The sequence below is a fragment of the Calypte anna genome, chromosome 5A (assembly GCF_003957555.1).
Source record: "Calypte anna isolate BGI_N300 chromosome 5A, bCalAnn1_v1.p, whole genome shotgun sequence".
NCBI lineage: Eukaryota > Metazoa > Chordata > Aves > Apodiformes > Trochilidae > Calypte > Calypte anna.
The window spans coordinates 8,926,041-8,942,750 of NC_044251.1; the positions used below are offsets into that span (position 1 = coordinate 8,926,041).

At 44.4% G+C, this 16,710-nt stretch overlaps 1 protein-coding gene across 1 annotated transcript in view; it reads left to right on the top strand.

The window, feature by feature from the left end:
• Positions 1-3,082: 3,082 nt before the first annotated feature.
• The window catches only part of SLC1A2 (solute carrier family 1 member 2), a 51,893-nt gene continuing 38,265 nt past the window's right edge, over positions 3,083-16,710 (top strand). Inside the window, exon 1 of the mRNA XM_008498640.2 lies at positions 3,083-3,316. Within this exon, the coding sequence (XP_008496862.2) occupies positions 3,300-3,316 (17 nt within the window). The 5' untranslated portion in view covers positions 3,083-3,299. The remainder of the gene's footprint in view (positions 3,317-16,710) is intronic.

Here is a 16,710-nt window from a genome sequence, read left to right on the forward strand (position 1 = left end):
TGAAACAAGAAAGGAATAGAACTGTCTATTGGAGCTTGGCTTTCCCAGTCAGAGCTCCTCTATGATTACATTAATGGAGAGTCTGTACACTCTTAATGGCAAGAAAATTTCTCCTCTAAATCATAAATCTGTGGGCTGGTCCTTTTCTGTTATGACTCTACTGCTCTCCATAGCAATGTTATTCTCCACTGCTACAAATGAGAGAGAATAAAAGGCCCTCATTCTTCTCCTTTTAATAAAAGTCACCCATGCCTGGTATTTACTGATTCTCTAACTCCTTCTCAGTGTTGGATCCCATCCCCATTTGGCTTCAAACCACTCATAGACCAGGTAAAAAACTGCTTAAATTTCTGTCCTTGAGCAGCAGCAATATAGCTGTTTGCTGGCTGTAAATCACACAAAAATATATTCTTGAAGGGAAATTTGAAGGAATTAATGGAATAAAAATCACAGGAGGAGGTTGCTACAGATGTGCATGCACAGAAAAGCTCAAACCCTCTTCTTTTTATAGTCAAGATGCTCTTCACAGGAAACAGAAGCAAGACAATGGCCAGGCTTTTCTCAACCCCAGGATTCAGATTTTAGCACAGTCCTACAGAGAAAAAGGAATTAACTGTAGCATTTGGTTCTACTTCCTATCTCAGTGCTGTTTGAAACCTAGATACAATTCTGGATAATCTCAGAAGGCAAACATAAGGTTTTATTTCTATTGTTATTTGTATTCACATGCATGGATGGGCACCCATATCAACATATCCAAGCACCTTTACCATGCCTGGTATTTGTAGGAATTACAAATCATGTTGTCCATCCTGTCAAGCAGGCTGACCCACAGGAGTTCCATACTTACAGAGTGAGCAGAACAGAGCTTAATATCTACTGCCAATAAGGAGGAGAACCAGGGAATGAATGCTTGGAAAAAACCCAACAACTTGTGAGCTGGCATCACTAATCCCTTTGACAGGTAGGATTTATTCTTAAGACACAAAGCTATTTCAAACATCTCTTCCTAAACAGGTGAGATCTATGCCATCTGTTGGAGAAAGGGTATGAAAAACCAGCCATGATAACAACACATCTCTCCTGGGAAAAGTGCTGTAAATTGCTATGAATAGAGGACAGCAAGAAAGTTTCTGCATTTTTACTCATTGCAAGGGATAAATGCTTCTCCCTTTGTATATTTTTGGGGCTGGGGGTGCATAATATTACTTCCAAAAGCCAGGATGCTTACCTGAAAAATAGCACTGAACATACTGAAGTACCTGTTCTCCCAAGGAACTCTAATGGAATTGCCCTGTAACTTGTTTCCCTTTAGAACCTAGCCCCATAGCAAGACTAAAATAAAAAGGAAGGAAAAAAAAAAGTATATTTGAATGTGAAACAGGACATCAGGTCTGTCAGACTTGGAAGGAAAGACAGCAGCAGTGCTGGTAGGCAGAGCCTCATCTGGGTGAAAGTGAAGCCAAGGTGCATGGCAGCGACTCGGTGTGCTGAGAGTGTCCCACGCCTCAGCACACGAGTGTGGTCACTGAACGGGACACGCACATCCCCCTGACCTGGCTGCAGCCCCTGGGGCAGGTGGGAGGCTGCAGGGTCTGGAAAACTCCCGCAAAACCCGTGCTGCAGTTCCCAAGAGAGATGAGGTGAGGAGCAGGGATGGTACAAGGCCATCCCTGCTCTGCTGCTCCAAGTGCCCGTCTAGCCGCAGAGGGTCCCGCCAGAGAGCACATGGCCCCGGACGTGCCCTCCGCACGCCATACCGGGGGCTGCTGCACCAGCACGGTCGCTGCGGGATCAGCCCGCACCCAGCAGCTCCCGTCTGCACGGCTCTGCGGCCCTGCGCCCGCAGCTCAGCCTCCGCTGGCTGCCGGGACAGACCGGCCGCGGTGCGGAGCGGAGCGGGGCGGTGCTGAGGCACGCGGCTTAGCGAGCCGCGCAGGTAGGGACGCGGTGCGGGAAGCGGTGCGGGGCGAGCCCAGGCGCAGCCGGGGGCGGTGCGAGAGGGCGGAGGGAGGCGTTGCGGTAACCCGCAGGAGCGGACGCCTCGCACCGGGGCGGTGGCGGCGCGGGGCTGGGGCCACATCCGCCCCTCCCGGGCTCTGCTCCGGGGTCACCCGCACCGCGGCCGCCGTGGGTCCGTGTGCTGCCCTAGCAAATGCGGCCTCGGGAGCGGCGCCGCCGCCACCTCCCCGGCAGAGGGCAGCACTGAGCCGCACTGCGGCCCTGACCGAGCCCCGCGCACTCGCGGCGGCAGCTCCGTCCCCCGCGTGTCCCGCGGTGCGGGGGAAACCCCGGGCTGCCGCCGGGACCTTTCGCACCCTCCGCGGCTGCTCGGCGGAAGGTATGGCTCTTGCTAAGGGCCGAAGGGCCGGGACCCCGAGACAGCAGCCTAGCGCCGTGTCGTGCTGTGCAGCCTCGGGAGGAGGATGCGGCTGCGGCGCGGTGGGGCAGGTGGCTCGGTGGTGGAGGGCGGGGAGGAAGCGGCGTGCCCCTCGTCCGGGAGCGGTGCGGGACTCTTCTCTCGGCAGTGTGGTCCCGCGCACCAGGGGGCACGAGGTGGCAGCCGGACACCCACGGGGTGATTGGGTTTGGAATTTGCTCCTTCCTGTTGCTCCGGGACGGCCTCTCGGAGCACTGTCGAGCTCTCCTTGCGGAGGGCCAGGCCTGCCCCGGGGAGGCGGTGGCGGTCGGCGGTGTGCGGGGCAGGTCGCCGTCGGCCTCCAGTGGCCCTCCCCCTGCCAGGGGCTCGCCGCCTCCCCCCACCCCCCGCCTCTCCTCTCGCTCCTGTCAAGGAGCCGTTGGGGGATTTATAGGAGTAACAACTACTGGTGATGTCAGCCCGTGCCTAAAATAGAGAGGGATAGACTGCAAATCCACGGCTCGAGGGCTAAAACCTTCCAATCCAGCCTCAGCCAACACCGCGCCGATGTGAAGTCACCCCCACCTCTCGCACACACACACGCACACACACGCACACGCACCCCGCGGAGAGGGGAGGGCGCTGGGATCGCAGCCCCGGTGCCAGCACCTCCTCACCCCGCCGGACACTGCTGTGCAGCCGCGGGGCAGCAGCGCCGGTCCCCGGGACACCGAGAGCCCTGGCTGGGGCGGCGGGGTGAGGGAAAGCCGAGGAGCGGAGCCGCCAGATCCTCGCCCCGTGGAGCCCCCGGGATTACAAGCAATCGTGTGCTCTTCCCTGCAAGCCAACGAGTTATCCCAAAAAAAGCCAAGCTCCTTCGCGCGCTCCTGTCCAAAATAATCTCCCGGACTCTTGAGAAGACAGGGGGGCTTTCGCGACCATGGCGTCGGCAGAAGGGTGAGGGGGACCGTCTCTTGGGAGGGAGGAACGGGAAGATGGGGCGGGGGGTGTCAGGCATTGTGCTTTTAGTAACAGTTTCCTGTCATCTGCCTTATTGTGAGTCCTTGCCCCTCGCTATTCCCTAACGGAATAATACGGGAGCGAGAGGAAACGAGAAGCAGACGTGCCGCATTTAGGAGAGGGAGAGAGGAAAAAAAGAATTTCAAATATGAACCACTGAAAAGGTTTCAGTTTTCCTTCCATCACTTCTTTCTTTAACCCCTGGAGGGCATATCAAGCTTAAACCAGTCGCATGAAAGAAGAGTTCAAGTGAATGATTAGCTCAGAGGTGAAGGCAGGAGCAGCCTTTTAAGTATAATAATTGCAGTAATAGCAATAATGTTAATAATAATAACAATAATAAGTGGTAGCAATAATAACAACAATAATAATAAATTACAACAGTAATTGAGAAGCTGCCCCCCCCCCTTCTCCTCCGCCACCCGTCTATAAACAGGCAACAATCAAAACCAACTTCATGAGGAGTTTTGCAATTTTAAAGTTTTTTGCCAAATCAATTGCAGTGCTAGCAAGAGAAATTCTGGGAAGGGTGAAGGGTTATACAAGAGGCTTTAAAGAAAAATAAACATGGTTCAGCCCTGGTAGCATCCCTTGGAAAGAAACCTTTTTCTCTAATTGTGACAGGATTGCAAGAATCAGCTGCTTCCTTGCTCTGGTAGGGCTGGGAGCTTGTTCGGTTTACATAGTAACTGGCAGGAGGAAAGAAAAGAAAATTTTCTTTGATCTCTGGTTGTCCTCTTATAATACGAGCTAGTATTAGACTGTGATGTGAGCCTCCCCTTTATCCCTGGAGGTTGTCAGGTTGTATCAGCATGATCTGCTCTGGATAGGACTCTGTGAGGACAGAGTGCAAAAGGGAGCTCTGTTTATATTGCTTTTCTGTCACTCAGGCTGTAAAACTTGCTGAGCAGATTTAAATAACCTGACACATGTCTGGGAGGGTGTGCACACAAGTGTCCTGGTACCTGGACAAGGGAAGGAATGGGATTTCTGTGGAGTAGCCCCCAAACAGGTGGCTTGGGAGGAGTGAAAAGTTAGCAAGTATTAGCTTTGTTTGCTTTAGGAAAAGGACAGTCCTCCAGAGCTGACAGAGGGCAAGTCTGTCAAGCTCTTCTGGCTCTTCACTGAACTTTGACAGAGGTATCTAACTTACCATTTGCTAGTGCCTTGCCTTCACAGGGAATTTTTGCTCCAGATTAGTACATTCCTGTTTGGGTAGCAGCCCAGCAGTTTAATCTGCCCTGTAGCATTTCCTCTGACAATGAAATCACTTAGCTAGATATTGTCAGCAAATGTTTGGAGCTGTGAGGAAGAAGCTTGGAGATGAAGGAGCTAGCCTACATCTGTAGGGCAACTCTGTCATTTCTGTCCTTTCTGTATCCTTGGACCACCCCGATTTTAGCTTCCTTTTGGGTGCTCTGGGCATCTGCTGTTTTCATTCTCACATAAGGCAGCTGTAGGGGTCTATGCTTGTTTTGGAAATGTGAGATTTGTTGTGCAGAGGTATAATAAGAGGAGACAGGATGAGCGATGGCTATGGCAGAGGGGTTTGTCAGTTTTGAATAGAAGAGTTTTAAATGTGTGTAGAAAGAGAGGTGCTTTTAAAAGAAGTTGGCTGAACAGGTGGGTTGAAAAGGATAAGAGTGCTGTAAACCAGAGAGCTTCCATAGGTGCATGCTTTTGTTTTCCTTATTGGGCAGAGCTAAATTGTCAGGGCAAGAAAAGAAACAAAATGTTTAGGGTTTGCTTTCAAAATTTTAAACTCAAGTTACCTAGACTAAGACAAGCTGGAACTGTTTATTTGGTATTATTCAACTAGTGCTGAGGAGGAGGTGTGGAAACCAAGTTGTGTAGGAAGCATTTCACTTGTCAATCCCTTTTTATCATTGGGAAGAACCTCTTCTGAAACTGAATTGTCACCTTTCCCTTCTCTCAAGTACAAAGTTGAGAATGGAGATAAACTTTACACTCTGACCTAAAGGTCAGCAAACTCAGGCATCTTAAGGATCAACAGGGAAAGTGAATACTGACCAAAACAGTGGGGAAAAGGGAGCAGAAAGTGCCTGCTGCTGCAGGCTGAGCAGTGTCTCAGGCACACACAGGTACATGGAGAAAGAGCAGCGGGAGGGGAGGACAAACTCTATGCACTCTGGGTTTATATCTGATGCCTCTTAGGATGCTCAGATAGATGTTTTAGTGGAGATCTGAAGTATGTAAGGGGTATATTTTGTTGTGATAGAACTACTCCAACCACTTTCTCGGAGTGTGTTATTTCTCCTCTAGGGGAGCTTACATAAAATCTTGGAAGTGGGAGTGTTGGGGGTGTGGCAGGATCCTTGGTGGACAACAGAAGGCCCCAGTATATACACAGAGGAAAGCAAATCTATATTCCATTGTTATAGAGGTCTAGGTGATAGAGTCAGAATTTACAAGAAAATATTTCCTTATCTGCGGCTTCCCAGTCATCGTTTTGGTTCTTATAATGTCTTGATTAAATCTATCAGTGTATGGAAATTTGCTGCCCAAAACTTTCTGTTCAATGGGAGAAGTTCAATTAGTTGAAAATGAGAAATGTCCTCCAGCATGGCCAAATCAGACCCACGTCTCAGCTGGATCTACCTTGCTGAGGTTCCAGACAGTGGGGTTTTGCTTTCCTGTTGAATTTCATGTATGTATCTTGACTGATAAGTCTTCCTTTCACAAAATCCCCTGCTACAGATGTCAGTACCAAGATGGATTTTTGGTGTTTAGCTAATGCTGAAAATGGAAACAAGCTGTTGAAGGAGGAAGGGCTAGAACCGGGTACTGATACTGTTCAGGATTCCTTGTTTTATGTTTGCTGTTTAAGCATCCTCCTGATGGTCACGACTGAAGACAGGGTGCTGCTGGGAGAAGTGGTCTTCTCAGCTATCCAACATCACCCTTTGTGAGTCCTTAGCAGAGTTCCAAGATCCATCAATATTGGTTCATATTCACAGATCGCTGTGTCTGGCGTAGGGCTCAGTATCTGATGGGTGAAACCTATGGAGCCTCACTTGTGGCAGAGCTTTAAGCATTTCCTTTGCTTTTACAGGGTCTGAGAGGACCTAAAGGTTCAGTGATCCAATTGATGCCCTTACTTGACTTCACAACTTTGAGCAAAGCCCCATACACCTTGCTTCACATGTTTTTGTTACAGCTCTCATCTCTCTCTTTAGAGTTACTAAAAAGGGAAAGAATGCAATACTGTGGTACTGTTTTGTTTCTTTAAAAAAAAAACAACACAAAACCCCACAACACATTTGTATAAGTTAGAGACAAGCTTTAGAACTTCAATCAGCTTGTGACTTTGTAACTCAGATTTTAAACCTTGAGTGTTTAGATTATTTATTTTATTTTATTTTACCTGTTTGAGAGATGCTGTTTTAGATAATCTTAAAAATCTATAGATGAGTTTGCATTTTGTATATCTTTGAAGAGTAGGAATTTCATGTCTGAAGTTTGGATCTGTTCCTGCAAGAATATAGCCACTAGGAGACACTGTGACTGCACCTAAGGTAGAGAAAAAAAAAAAACAGAAAATAAAGCTGGTGTCTGAGCTGGGGTCTCAACCCTATCTGTGCAGGTCAGCCCCACAGAAGTCCCACCATGGCTTTGGCCAGACAGCCCTCTCCTATTTCACAGGCATGGTAAGGGAGTCAGCATGGGCCAGTGGCCCTTCCCAGTGGGCAGTTTGGGTTTTATCAGCGTATTTTGGAGAGTTTAATAATGCTGATGTGGGTTCTTCAATTTCTGTTGGTCTAAGTGCTAGAGAACAGCCCCAGGGCAGATTTATGAAAAAGCAGAGATGTTATTCTTACAGATATATGGTACAGAGTTAACAGTCAAGCCTCTGCCTGTGTTTGCACCCTGATACAAAATGAACCTAGCGAGGTGGAACAGTGCACTGAAACATTATTATATTCGAAACTACAGAAGTCTGGGTAATCGCTTAAGTGTCAGGATTTGATCAGTGAAGTAGCTGTAAGTGTTTAACACTTTTATATACACTTAATAGTGTTTATGTAGTAGGAAATGGCACAGCTGCAGGGCTGGTATTCTGATCGGAGTAGCAGGTGTACAGCATGCAAGCTACACCGGTCCCTAGCTTGATGTTTGATTTTATCAATATCTCACAAAACTGGAAAAGAAACCTCAACCAAAAAACCCACCTTCTTCCTCTCCAAACTTGATTTTTCCTACATTTTTCTTATACACATATCCTCTCTATCTCAAGTTTCACTGTCTCCACAGGCATGAACATCATTTGTCTGTACTACCTGATTAACAAACAATATGAGTTTGGGACACGTCAGCGAGTGTATAAATTTATTTCTTGAAAATGTCCTATGGAATGTACAGAGGTTTTATTCAAGCTGCTGTAGAAAGATGGTTACTTATCAATTCAACATAAAGTTAACACAGGAGGCACAAATACCAAATCCCTTACCTGGTGCCCATGCCCTGTGGGTGCAAGTTAACTCGTCAACATTCTTTGAAAAAAACTCCAACCTTAAGAATTAATACATCACTTTTATATTATACAGTTTTAGTCATGCAGCTGTGGTGTTATGGGATCCTGAAGCAGGAGTGCTAAAGCCATTTGCTGCATTGTGAAGACAGAGCCTGAAAGAAGGTACCCAATACATATTAAACCCCCAGCACAGAGCCCACAGGACACACAGAGGTGAAGCAGAAGGACCAGATTTGTATTTCATGGAAGGGTTCAGGCACCTACACAGAAGGGGGGGGTTTCAGCCACAATATATACAACAAACATACCTGCAGATTTCTTGCCATCTGAATTTTTACTCTGTAATTTCCTTACAAAATTTCTCTAAATGGAAATCTGATGAAATGTGCTGCCACAAATGTTTAGATCCTACATCCTCCAATTGCTCTCACTGTTACTTTTTTATGGGATTTGAACAACACTAACTCTTTGTTGGATTGGGACGTTTTACCTTGTACTCTTTCTCAGACATCTTGTGGGACAGATGGAGTGGATGTAGCTTATTAATTAGGTGTATCAGCTGTCACTATGACCTCATTTCACTGTTGTCGATTGCAAACCTCTCATGGATCTCTGTAAAATAGAATTAGGGTCTACAGAAGATAATTCATGTTCTTTAATCTGATGACACAGTAGTTCTCATGGCCATAGCCTTCAGTTTGGCCTTGAGCTACACTTTCAAAAATAAGTTGATATTAATTCAATTTTTTTCCATATCCATATCCTTACCTAGATGTATGGAGATTAAAATACTTCTTATAAAGCCAGGCAACTTCTTTATTCTGAACTTTCTGGAAAAAGCAGGTTACAGTATTGGGTTAGATATGGGTAGCCCAAAGAGTGATGGTGCTTCCCTAAGAAATGGCTACAGGTTTCTGCAGTCCTGTTTTACCATAGCTTTGCACAGGATAAACAGACACATGTACCCCCTCTCCAGGAACACACTTGCATTTGTACATGGACAAGGGCACTAGCAACTCAGTGTACAAAGCACTACTGTATTTCTATACCTACCTTTTTTTACTAGCATTTAATTTTTCTTTTTAATTTATGTTTCTTCATGATCTACATAAAGGCCGTCCCAGCCAAGCTCACTAATAACTGTACAGTTTCGAGCAGTGTTTAAAAGGTGTCAGGTTTTCAATCAGATAAGGCTGTTATTAAATCTTCACCTCTTACACCAACACGTGGTTGCACGTGGGTTCCTTTTGGGTGTATGTGACAGTGCAGTGTAGGTGGGGGGACACAGAGCCCACAATAACCCTGTAAAAGTGTGTTTTCTGTAGTAATCCTATTTCAAAGCCTCTTGGTGTACTTAACACTTTAAGACAATTAGCTACAATATGTATCTCAGCACTTGGGAAAGATGCAGACTAGGTTCAAAGATAGTAAGTTTCTAACTTTTATCTAGAATATATTTGGTCATGTGTAAACAATTCCAAAATGGGGATCCTTTCAAGGGAGAACAAAAGGAACCATGGCATAAAAGAACTAAGGAGTATCTCTGCTGCTTATAGGCATCTATAGGAGAATGGTGTGAAATTCACAAAACTGCAGTATTTCAGTTTCCCTGACATATCTGAGACATCAAATTCAGTTGAAGTGTTTTAAAGAAGGTAGAAGGGGAATTAAAAATATATAAATTCTACTTTTAAAAAATAAATGCTTAGTTTCAGCCCAAACATTTTCATTTTAAACCTATTTTTTCAACTGAAGAAAAGGTCAATGAAAAAAGAAAGACTAAAATGAAATGGTAGGGTCTCCAATACAAAGGAAAACAATACATCACTGTGTATGAAGGAAACATTTTGGGTTGAATAAAAAAATATTTGTCTCTTTTTTTTTTTTCAAATTTTTCTGACAAAACTCAAAACATACCTTTTTTAGTGTGACTATGATCTATTTCTTGACTTTTTAAAAATATAACCAAGTCAAAAGTCAGTAATTTTTCTAGACTGTTTTCTGCTCTATAGCCTTTTTTATTATTTTATTTATTTTTATTATTTTATTTATTATTATATATTTTATTTCTCAACACATGAGTTTGACTCTGGGGTATTCCTGTTGGCATTTAGATTTATATAACATTATAGAATGATGTTCTTTAGTTTGAGCAGCAGGTCTTAACTCATCCATGCTGGTCTCTTGCCTTCCTTTCCTGGTTTCTTACACCATGGGATGTAGAGCTCCTGTATTCTGTGGAAAGCATCCTTAAAGATCTGCCACCTCTGTTCTGCTCCCTTGTCCCTAAGGGCAGTTTCCCAGGGGATTGACTAACTTCTTGAACAGCTGGAATTTGGGTTTCCTAAAATTCAGGGTCCTGTCTGCAGTCTTCCTGACCCTTCTCCTTCAGGACCATGAACCCCACCAGACTGTGGTGTTTGAAGTCCACCTCTGCAGTACATTACCACAGTAACTTCTGGCTTTCTCTTTCATCATTAGATGTTGGTTTGCTTCCTACACTTTTATCTGTCTCTGTTGCAATTCTTTTTTTAGTTCTTTGCAGCTTCCATTTTGTCTTTTTAAAAATACTAATTCTTTTTCCTGGCCACCAGACACTGAGGATTCACCTGAGGTCTCTGTGAATTCAGACACCCAGCTGGGCAGGGGTTTTGCCAAGCCTCTGTGCTTCAGTGCTCTTTTATTTAGTTTGGAGTAAAATGTTTCTTCTTCTCTGGCTCCATGCAAAATCATATCTGACTCTCTTTGCAGCTGCTGCACTGGTGGTGTTTCCAAAATTTGCAAAGAAGTTTTGAGCCTTTTTTCTCTCCATCTCAAAACCTGTTGGTGGATTTTGCAGTCTGGGTTTTCATGGTAGCAGGTTTGTAGTATTGGGTTTTAATGCTGGCAGCTAGACATGGGCACAGGATACTAGAACACGGAGAGGCTGTACCAATAAAACTTGTATTCAAACTGATAGTTGCCAAAGGTGTAAATGCATTAATATTTCCCTGTACATCCACCCCAGGAAAGGCAGGTGAACAGGTCTAGGGGGAGCCATGTCACCTGCCAGTTCTCATTTCTGTAGGAATTAAATCAGTCTCATTTAGCCCCACTTCTGAATTTGTGTTTCAAGTGTGAGAATGAGTGCACCTCTGATTTACTTGAGGCCTCGCCAGGCCACACCATGTGTTTTTCAGATAATGAACTTCATCTCCCCCCAGTCAGCACCCCTGATGTTTGCCTTTCCAGCTGTTCATTATTCTCTCCTCTTGTCCTTTACTCTGCTAACGCCAGCAGCTGAGTTAAGATCTTGGAGATTTGCTCTCCAGAAGGAGCTGTGATAGAGATCCCCAGCACCCAGTTCACATGCAGAGCTAGGGCTGCTTACACCCTGCAGAGGATGCCCAGAGGCAGTCACCAGGTGCTCTGTGCAGACCTCTCTGTTCCTGCTCCTTCTGGCAAGTGTGTCTGATGCTGCATCTATCCAGCCTGGAGGAGCAGTGATCAGGACCAGTTTAGATCCTGAAGGTGGGTGTATCTGTATTACCCAGCATTTTATCCAAGCTGATGTCTGCCTCTTAGCCAGGCTGTATCAGGAGATATCCTGACTGAAGGACAGCACAAGGATGGATGCTCTGGGTTAGTGCAGAGGCAGACATGAGTGCCTTTTATGTCCCCAGGCAGGCACCTGGCAGAACCAGAAAGACTGTTTCTTGACAGGTTTATCAGTCCAAGGAAAAAAAGATCAATGCTTTTTCTTCTAGAGTATGAAATTAAGGCCAGCATTTGTGATTTCAACTAACCACCAGCTCTTGAGGTCTATGGCATCCTTAATCTAAAAAATTACCAACAATTTGTAACATGTAACTGTGGATTTGAGTGGACTGGAGGCTCTCAGAGGCCTCTTTCAACCTTAACTGTTCTGAGATTCTGTATAGCACAAATACAAGTGATGCAGATGTCTCCTTGCAGTCTCTTCATATTTGAGTTCTTGGATGTGGCTGTGATGCACTGCAGATGCACCATACTGCACTATAATATTGTCCATAGTAATGGTTTTTCATGATTTTGGCTTCGGGATCTGGGTATATGGATAACAGTCCAGCCCAACAGGAATAGTTAATCCTGGTAAGTTCACACTACACTACTTAGTATGGGGAGAATCTTAGGTGTGCTCCTGGAATGCATTTCATGGTGTAGCTAAATCTGAAAGTGATTCAGTCCCTCTTTCCCATCACAGCTCTGCAGAGCAAAGCAGAGAGCAGCAGGTGGGCATTGTCAGGAAGCTCAGCCCAGAAGCTCACTCCTGATTTGGGCTAACATGCCAACCATTCACCATCAGCTGAGTACTGATACTTCTCAGGGAAGTGCCTTGAGGATGACATTCCTGTCTCCCTTGTCTGGAATGGGTTTGTGTCACATGGTGGCACCCTTGCTAACCAAATAATGCTTCAGCTCCCACTGCAGCCTCCTCCTAGGAAGGACTTCACTCAGTAACTGGGGCTTGAATGCCTGTGCCAAAGTGGAAATCAGAGAATAGGTGGAAAGACTTAGAGGGCAGTGGAAAGCATAAAACTGAAAAGGATGGTGTGCCTGTGTAATGTGTACTATTTGTCCAGGTAACCTGGTAGTAGATGCAAAATGATAACACAAAGAGTAAAATCCCAACAGATTGGTTGGTACTTATCATACCTGGCTATTTTGCTAAGACAAATGGCAAACAGAGGATCATCAGTAGCAGTTAAGGATTTTGTGAAAGGTAAAGCAAGAACATGTCTCTGAATTCAAGCTGAAGGGACACTGCTTTGGCCACTGGCATCCTTGCCAGCTTCCTACCTTGGAGGGTGTTACTGGTTACCAAGTGCTCTTTAATTTGCCTTTCCACAGGTGAGGCAGTCTGCTGAGTTTAGTCACCTCAGTTTCATAGCTGTGTGTGCTTTGGGAGCTTCTCTGTCTGAGGAGACCAATCTGCCTGAGATTTTGCTGCTTGTCACGGTGCTGGCAGTATCCAAAATCCAGGCTGGGGATCAGAGCTGTGTTCTCTGTTACATGCAGTTACAGTAGGACAGAAGCTGTCTGCTCCTTACACTCCTTGCACTCTTACAGAGATCCTGCAGATTGCAGCAGCAAAAGCATGGCAATGTTTATTACTACAACTTTCTGTGCTTCGTGTTTCTAGTTAAAAAGTAAAGACACCATCAGTTTCTAGTGGCCCACTGACATAGCAGCCCCAAGTGACAGGAGTGAGATGGAGCCCAAACCCAACTCAATTTGTAGGCTTTATTTGTTCACTGGCCTAGGAAGAAATGTTTCTAATTAAAAAAAATAATTATATTAGTTAAGTCAGGATGTCTAAGTCAGGATAAAATAATGCATTTTTGTATCTTGAGGGAATAGTCACAGAAATGCTGGAATGCCACTTTTTTACTCCTGTCCAGTTTGAACTTTGGGTTGTCCCCAGAATGTCCTGTGGAGCAGCATATGTAGCCCTTAGCAATAGAAACATGAAGAATAAGGAAAGTCAATCAGTGGAGTTTTCCACCATGTCTAGATCACTCATTCTGTATTTGCCATTCGCTTTGGTAAGTGCAAGTCATTTTCCATTATTTTGGCTGTTCATTGTGCAAATGAAACTGATTCATAGCTTAGACACCTTGACAAATTGAGTGGCAGTTTAGGATTGATATAACTGACTTGAAGAAGTATTATGCAACAATTTAATTCCACCAGGTAATAACAATTCCTAATATTTTCTGTTCAGTCTGCACTGAAGGTGCAAGCTCACTGTGATAACTGAATCAGTATAACAGGCACTGGTTCCCTCCTCCTCATACAAATACAGGAGGATTCCAGGACCTCTGAGATCACTCAGTGCTCTGACATCCATCCCTGCTGAGTGCTGGAGGTGATGGGAAGAGCCAGAGCTCCCACCTTGGGGCAGCCAGCTCTGGATCTGCAGAAGGAGCTTCAAACCATCACTGGGAAGCTGCTCAGGGCTGCTGGGACAAACCTGACTACAGCAGGGCTGCAGCAAAGAGGAGAGGGAGAAAACAGCAGATGGTGCCTCAAGATCAGACTTGGCCTAAAGGTTGAGACTGAAGAGGGTGGGGAGGGCAAATTAATTACCATCTTGTACCTCTGTGTAATTACCCTGGCTTATGCAGTGAACGTACATCATCCTTTAAGTGAAGTATTTCCATGGTTTCAGGCACCATAAGGAAATCATAGGAGCTGTCAAATGCTGTTCCTTATTTCCAAGGGGGAGGAAAAGGCAAGAAGGAGGATTTTAACTTCCAGCCAGTTTCCCTGCTATTTATACTACTTCTCATCAGACAGAGAGTAGTTTTAACAGCCTCCCCTCCCATCCATGGCATGTCAAGAGTGGCCACACTGAGGTGTTGTTTGTTCCACTCTGTGGGAAGATAATGGTGTGATACTGGAATGTCTAAGACATGTCTCTTTAGGACTAAAATGACATATAAAGAAAAATTAATGTATCCTAATTTACCTTCCTTTCTAAACAGAGGAAGCAGAAACAGGTTAGAAAAAGTAATGCATTTTTATCTTTACAAAGGGGGAGTTAAAGGGTGAGGTGTGGTCCCTGTCACACAGGAATCTGTGTCCTGTCACTGTGGCCACTCAGGTAATGCAAAACTCACTTTTCATCCCAGGTGATGGAGCTTTGCCCCTTGCTGCTTGACCAGAGAAGTGGGAGGCCAGATGTAGGGTTGAAATTGCTTCTTTGTTAGGTCCTGTAGTGGCTTCTTTCTTGCAAAAGATATAATTAATACCAGGCTGTATTCAGATTTCTTTAATTGTTTGGGAATACTTAGGTTCTTTTGATTTCCCTTGGATTTCTTTTGTTTTTTTTTTCCCCCTGAGGCTTAAAATATTGGAACAATATAACAATTATATATTTTTAGAGGTAGGCTGCATTTCTGCTGTTTCTAAGCACTCTTGTGAAGCTGTGATGTTTAGTAACAGTGGCTGATTTGTAAAGCTATGCATCAGAAGTACATACCTGAAGGCTAGATGGGGCTTTTCCCAGTGGTGGGAAATACACCAGTGCCAAATGTACATCAAAATCCAGAATGGAAAGGGCTTTAATGGCAGATGACCACCTTATTGCATTCACAAACCTCCATCATGGTTTGTTTTATGGGATGGGACTGTGAACATCACTTCCACAGACCCCTAACACTTTACACTGAATTTAGGACAATGTGAAGCAGCATAGGATATTAAAGCAGATGCTTTAATTTTTAGCCATTGGAATCAGTTAGAGTGGTTGTGAGTGTACTGGATATCCTGATCTTGTATTTCTGCCTGAACATACCCTTTGTCCAAAGTCTGGAGAAGGGGGTGTAAGAGTTGGCTAAGTCTTTTCTCTGTCTTTCAGTGTGTTCTCAGATAAGCATCCCTCTGTCCAAGAACTACACTCTTAATTCTCTTTGAAATATTCAAATGGTGTATGTGGAACAGAAAAGACTTTAAAGGCTAAAATATTTTTGAAGATTTTAATCTAATCCTCTTCTAAAATCATGTAGTATAGCTGGCAGTCATCCCTGACAAGTTGTCCCACTGTTTGTGTTTTCAAACCATCAGCATTAACTTGCTGGGGTGATTTGTGTTTGTTTTTTCAAATGCCAGAAACAAAGCCTGAAGAAAATAAAACAGACAAGAAGGCACACCAGATCCCATGTAGCCCTACAGTGTATAGATAGAAAAATTACAGTAAATACCCACTGTAAAAGAAAACAAGGCTAGTTAGCATATTTGTTTTATGGACAACACCCAAATCTGATTTCACATTAAAAAAATCCACTCATAACTCAGCAAAGGATAATGATCAGTGACTCCTCCAGCAGGGAGAGACATCTCCTTTATTTTACTATTCAATTTTGGCAACAAGTTACAGTCTCTGTCTTTATCCAGGGTTTCCATATCAGTGACACCACTCAAATTCCTTTGCAGTGGGTTTCAAATCAATGCATGTGTGTACATGCTATATGAAGACCTCAGAGTTTGTAAGTTCTGGTTAAAATGCGCCCTTCCAGTTTAGTGGAATAATACATTATGAGTTTTCCTCTGCAAAAATTAAAAATGAAACACCTGTAAAAGTCTGGTCTCAATTTCAGAATCTGGATCCAGTAACAGAATCTCTTCAGCTTCTGTGGGACTGCTCATATCAGGAGGTGCTGACATAATCCCAAACAACTCCATCTGCTCAGCTCCCAGATTCATTTTTTCAGCTTGATCAGATAGTGCTTCTCTACCATCTTTTTTCTTGTCTTCTTCCTGCTTTTTCATATTATATATTAGTTGAAAGAGGTTCTTCATATCAACAACCAGAGGCTCAGCCTGTCATGCTGTTATTATGGCATTTTATTACATTTCACCATTCATTTCCATGCCCGCCACTTACCTCATGCTCATTGTAACGGGGAGGGATGCTCAGGGTGGAGGGTTCTTTTCCTTGGAGTCTTTTTTCTTGGCCTGCTGCTCCTTCTGTTTCTTCTGAGATTTAGGCTGAATAGAATTTATCATATACTATCTTATTGTTTGTATTAGTTCTGTTATTTCATTAAATTAAACCATCCTTGTGCTGCTGGATAGCTTCTGCCAGCCTTGGTCATACTTGTGCCCCTGGGCGTGTGCTTCTCAGTGACTCCAAGTGCAAACACCCACATCCATGTGGATGGACATCAGTGTTTAAAGTATAGGCTCCTAAATAATATTTTTTCTTCAGAATATTGTCAATAGTTGGCCACCTGAACAAGAACTGGACTTTATAGTTACTAGAACCAATTCATGGTACAAATATCCGGTTGTAAAAGAAGTGAGGAAACTGTGTATT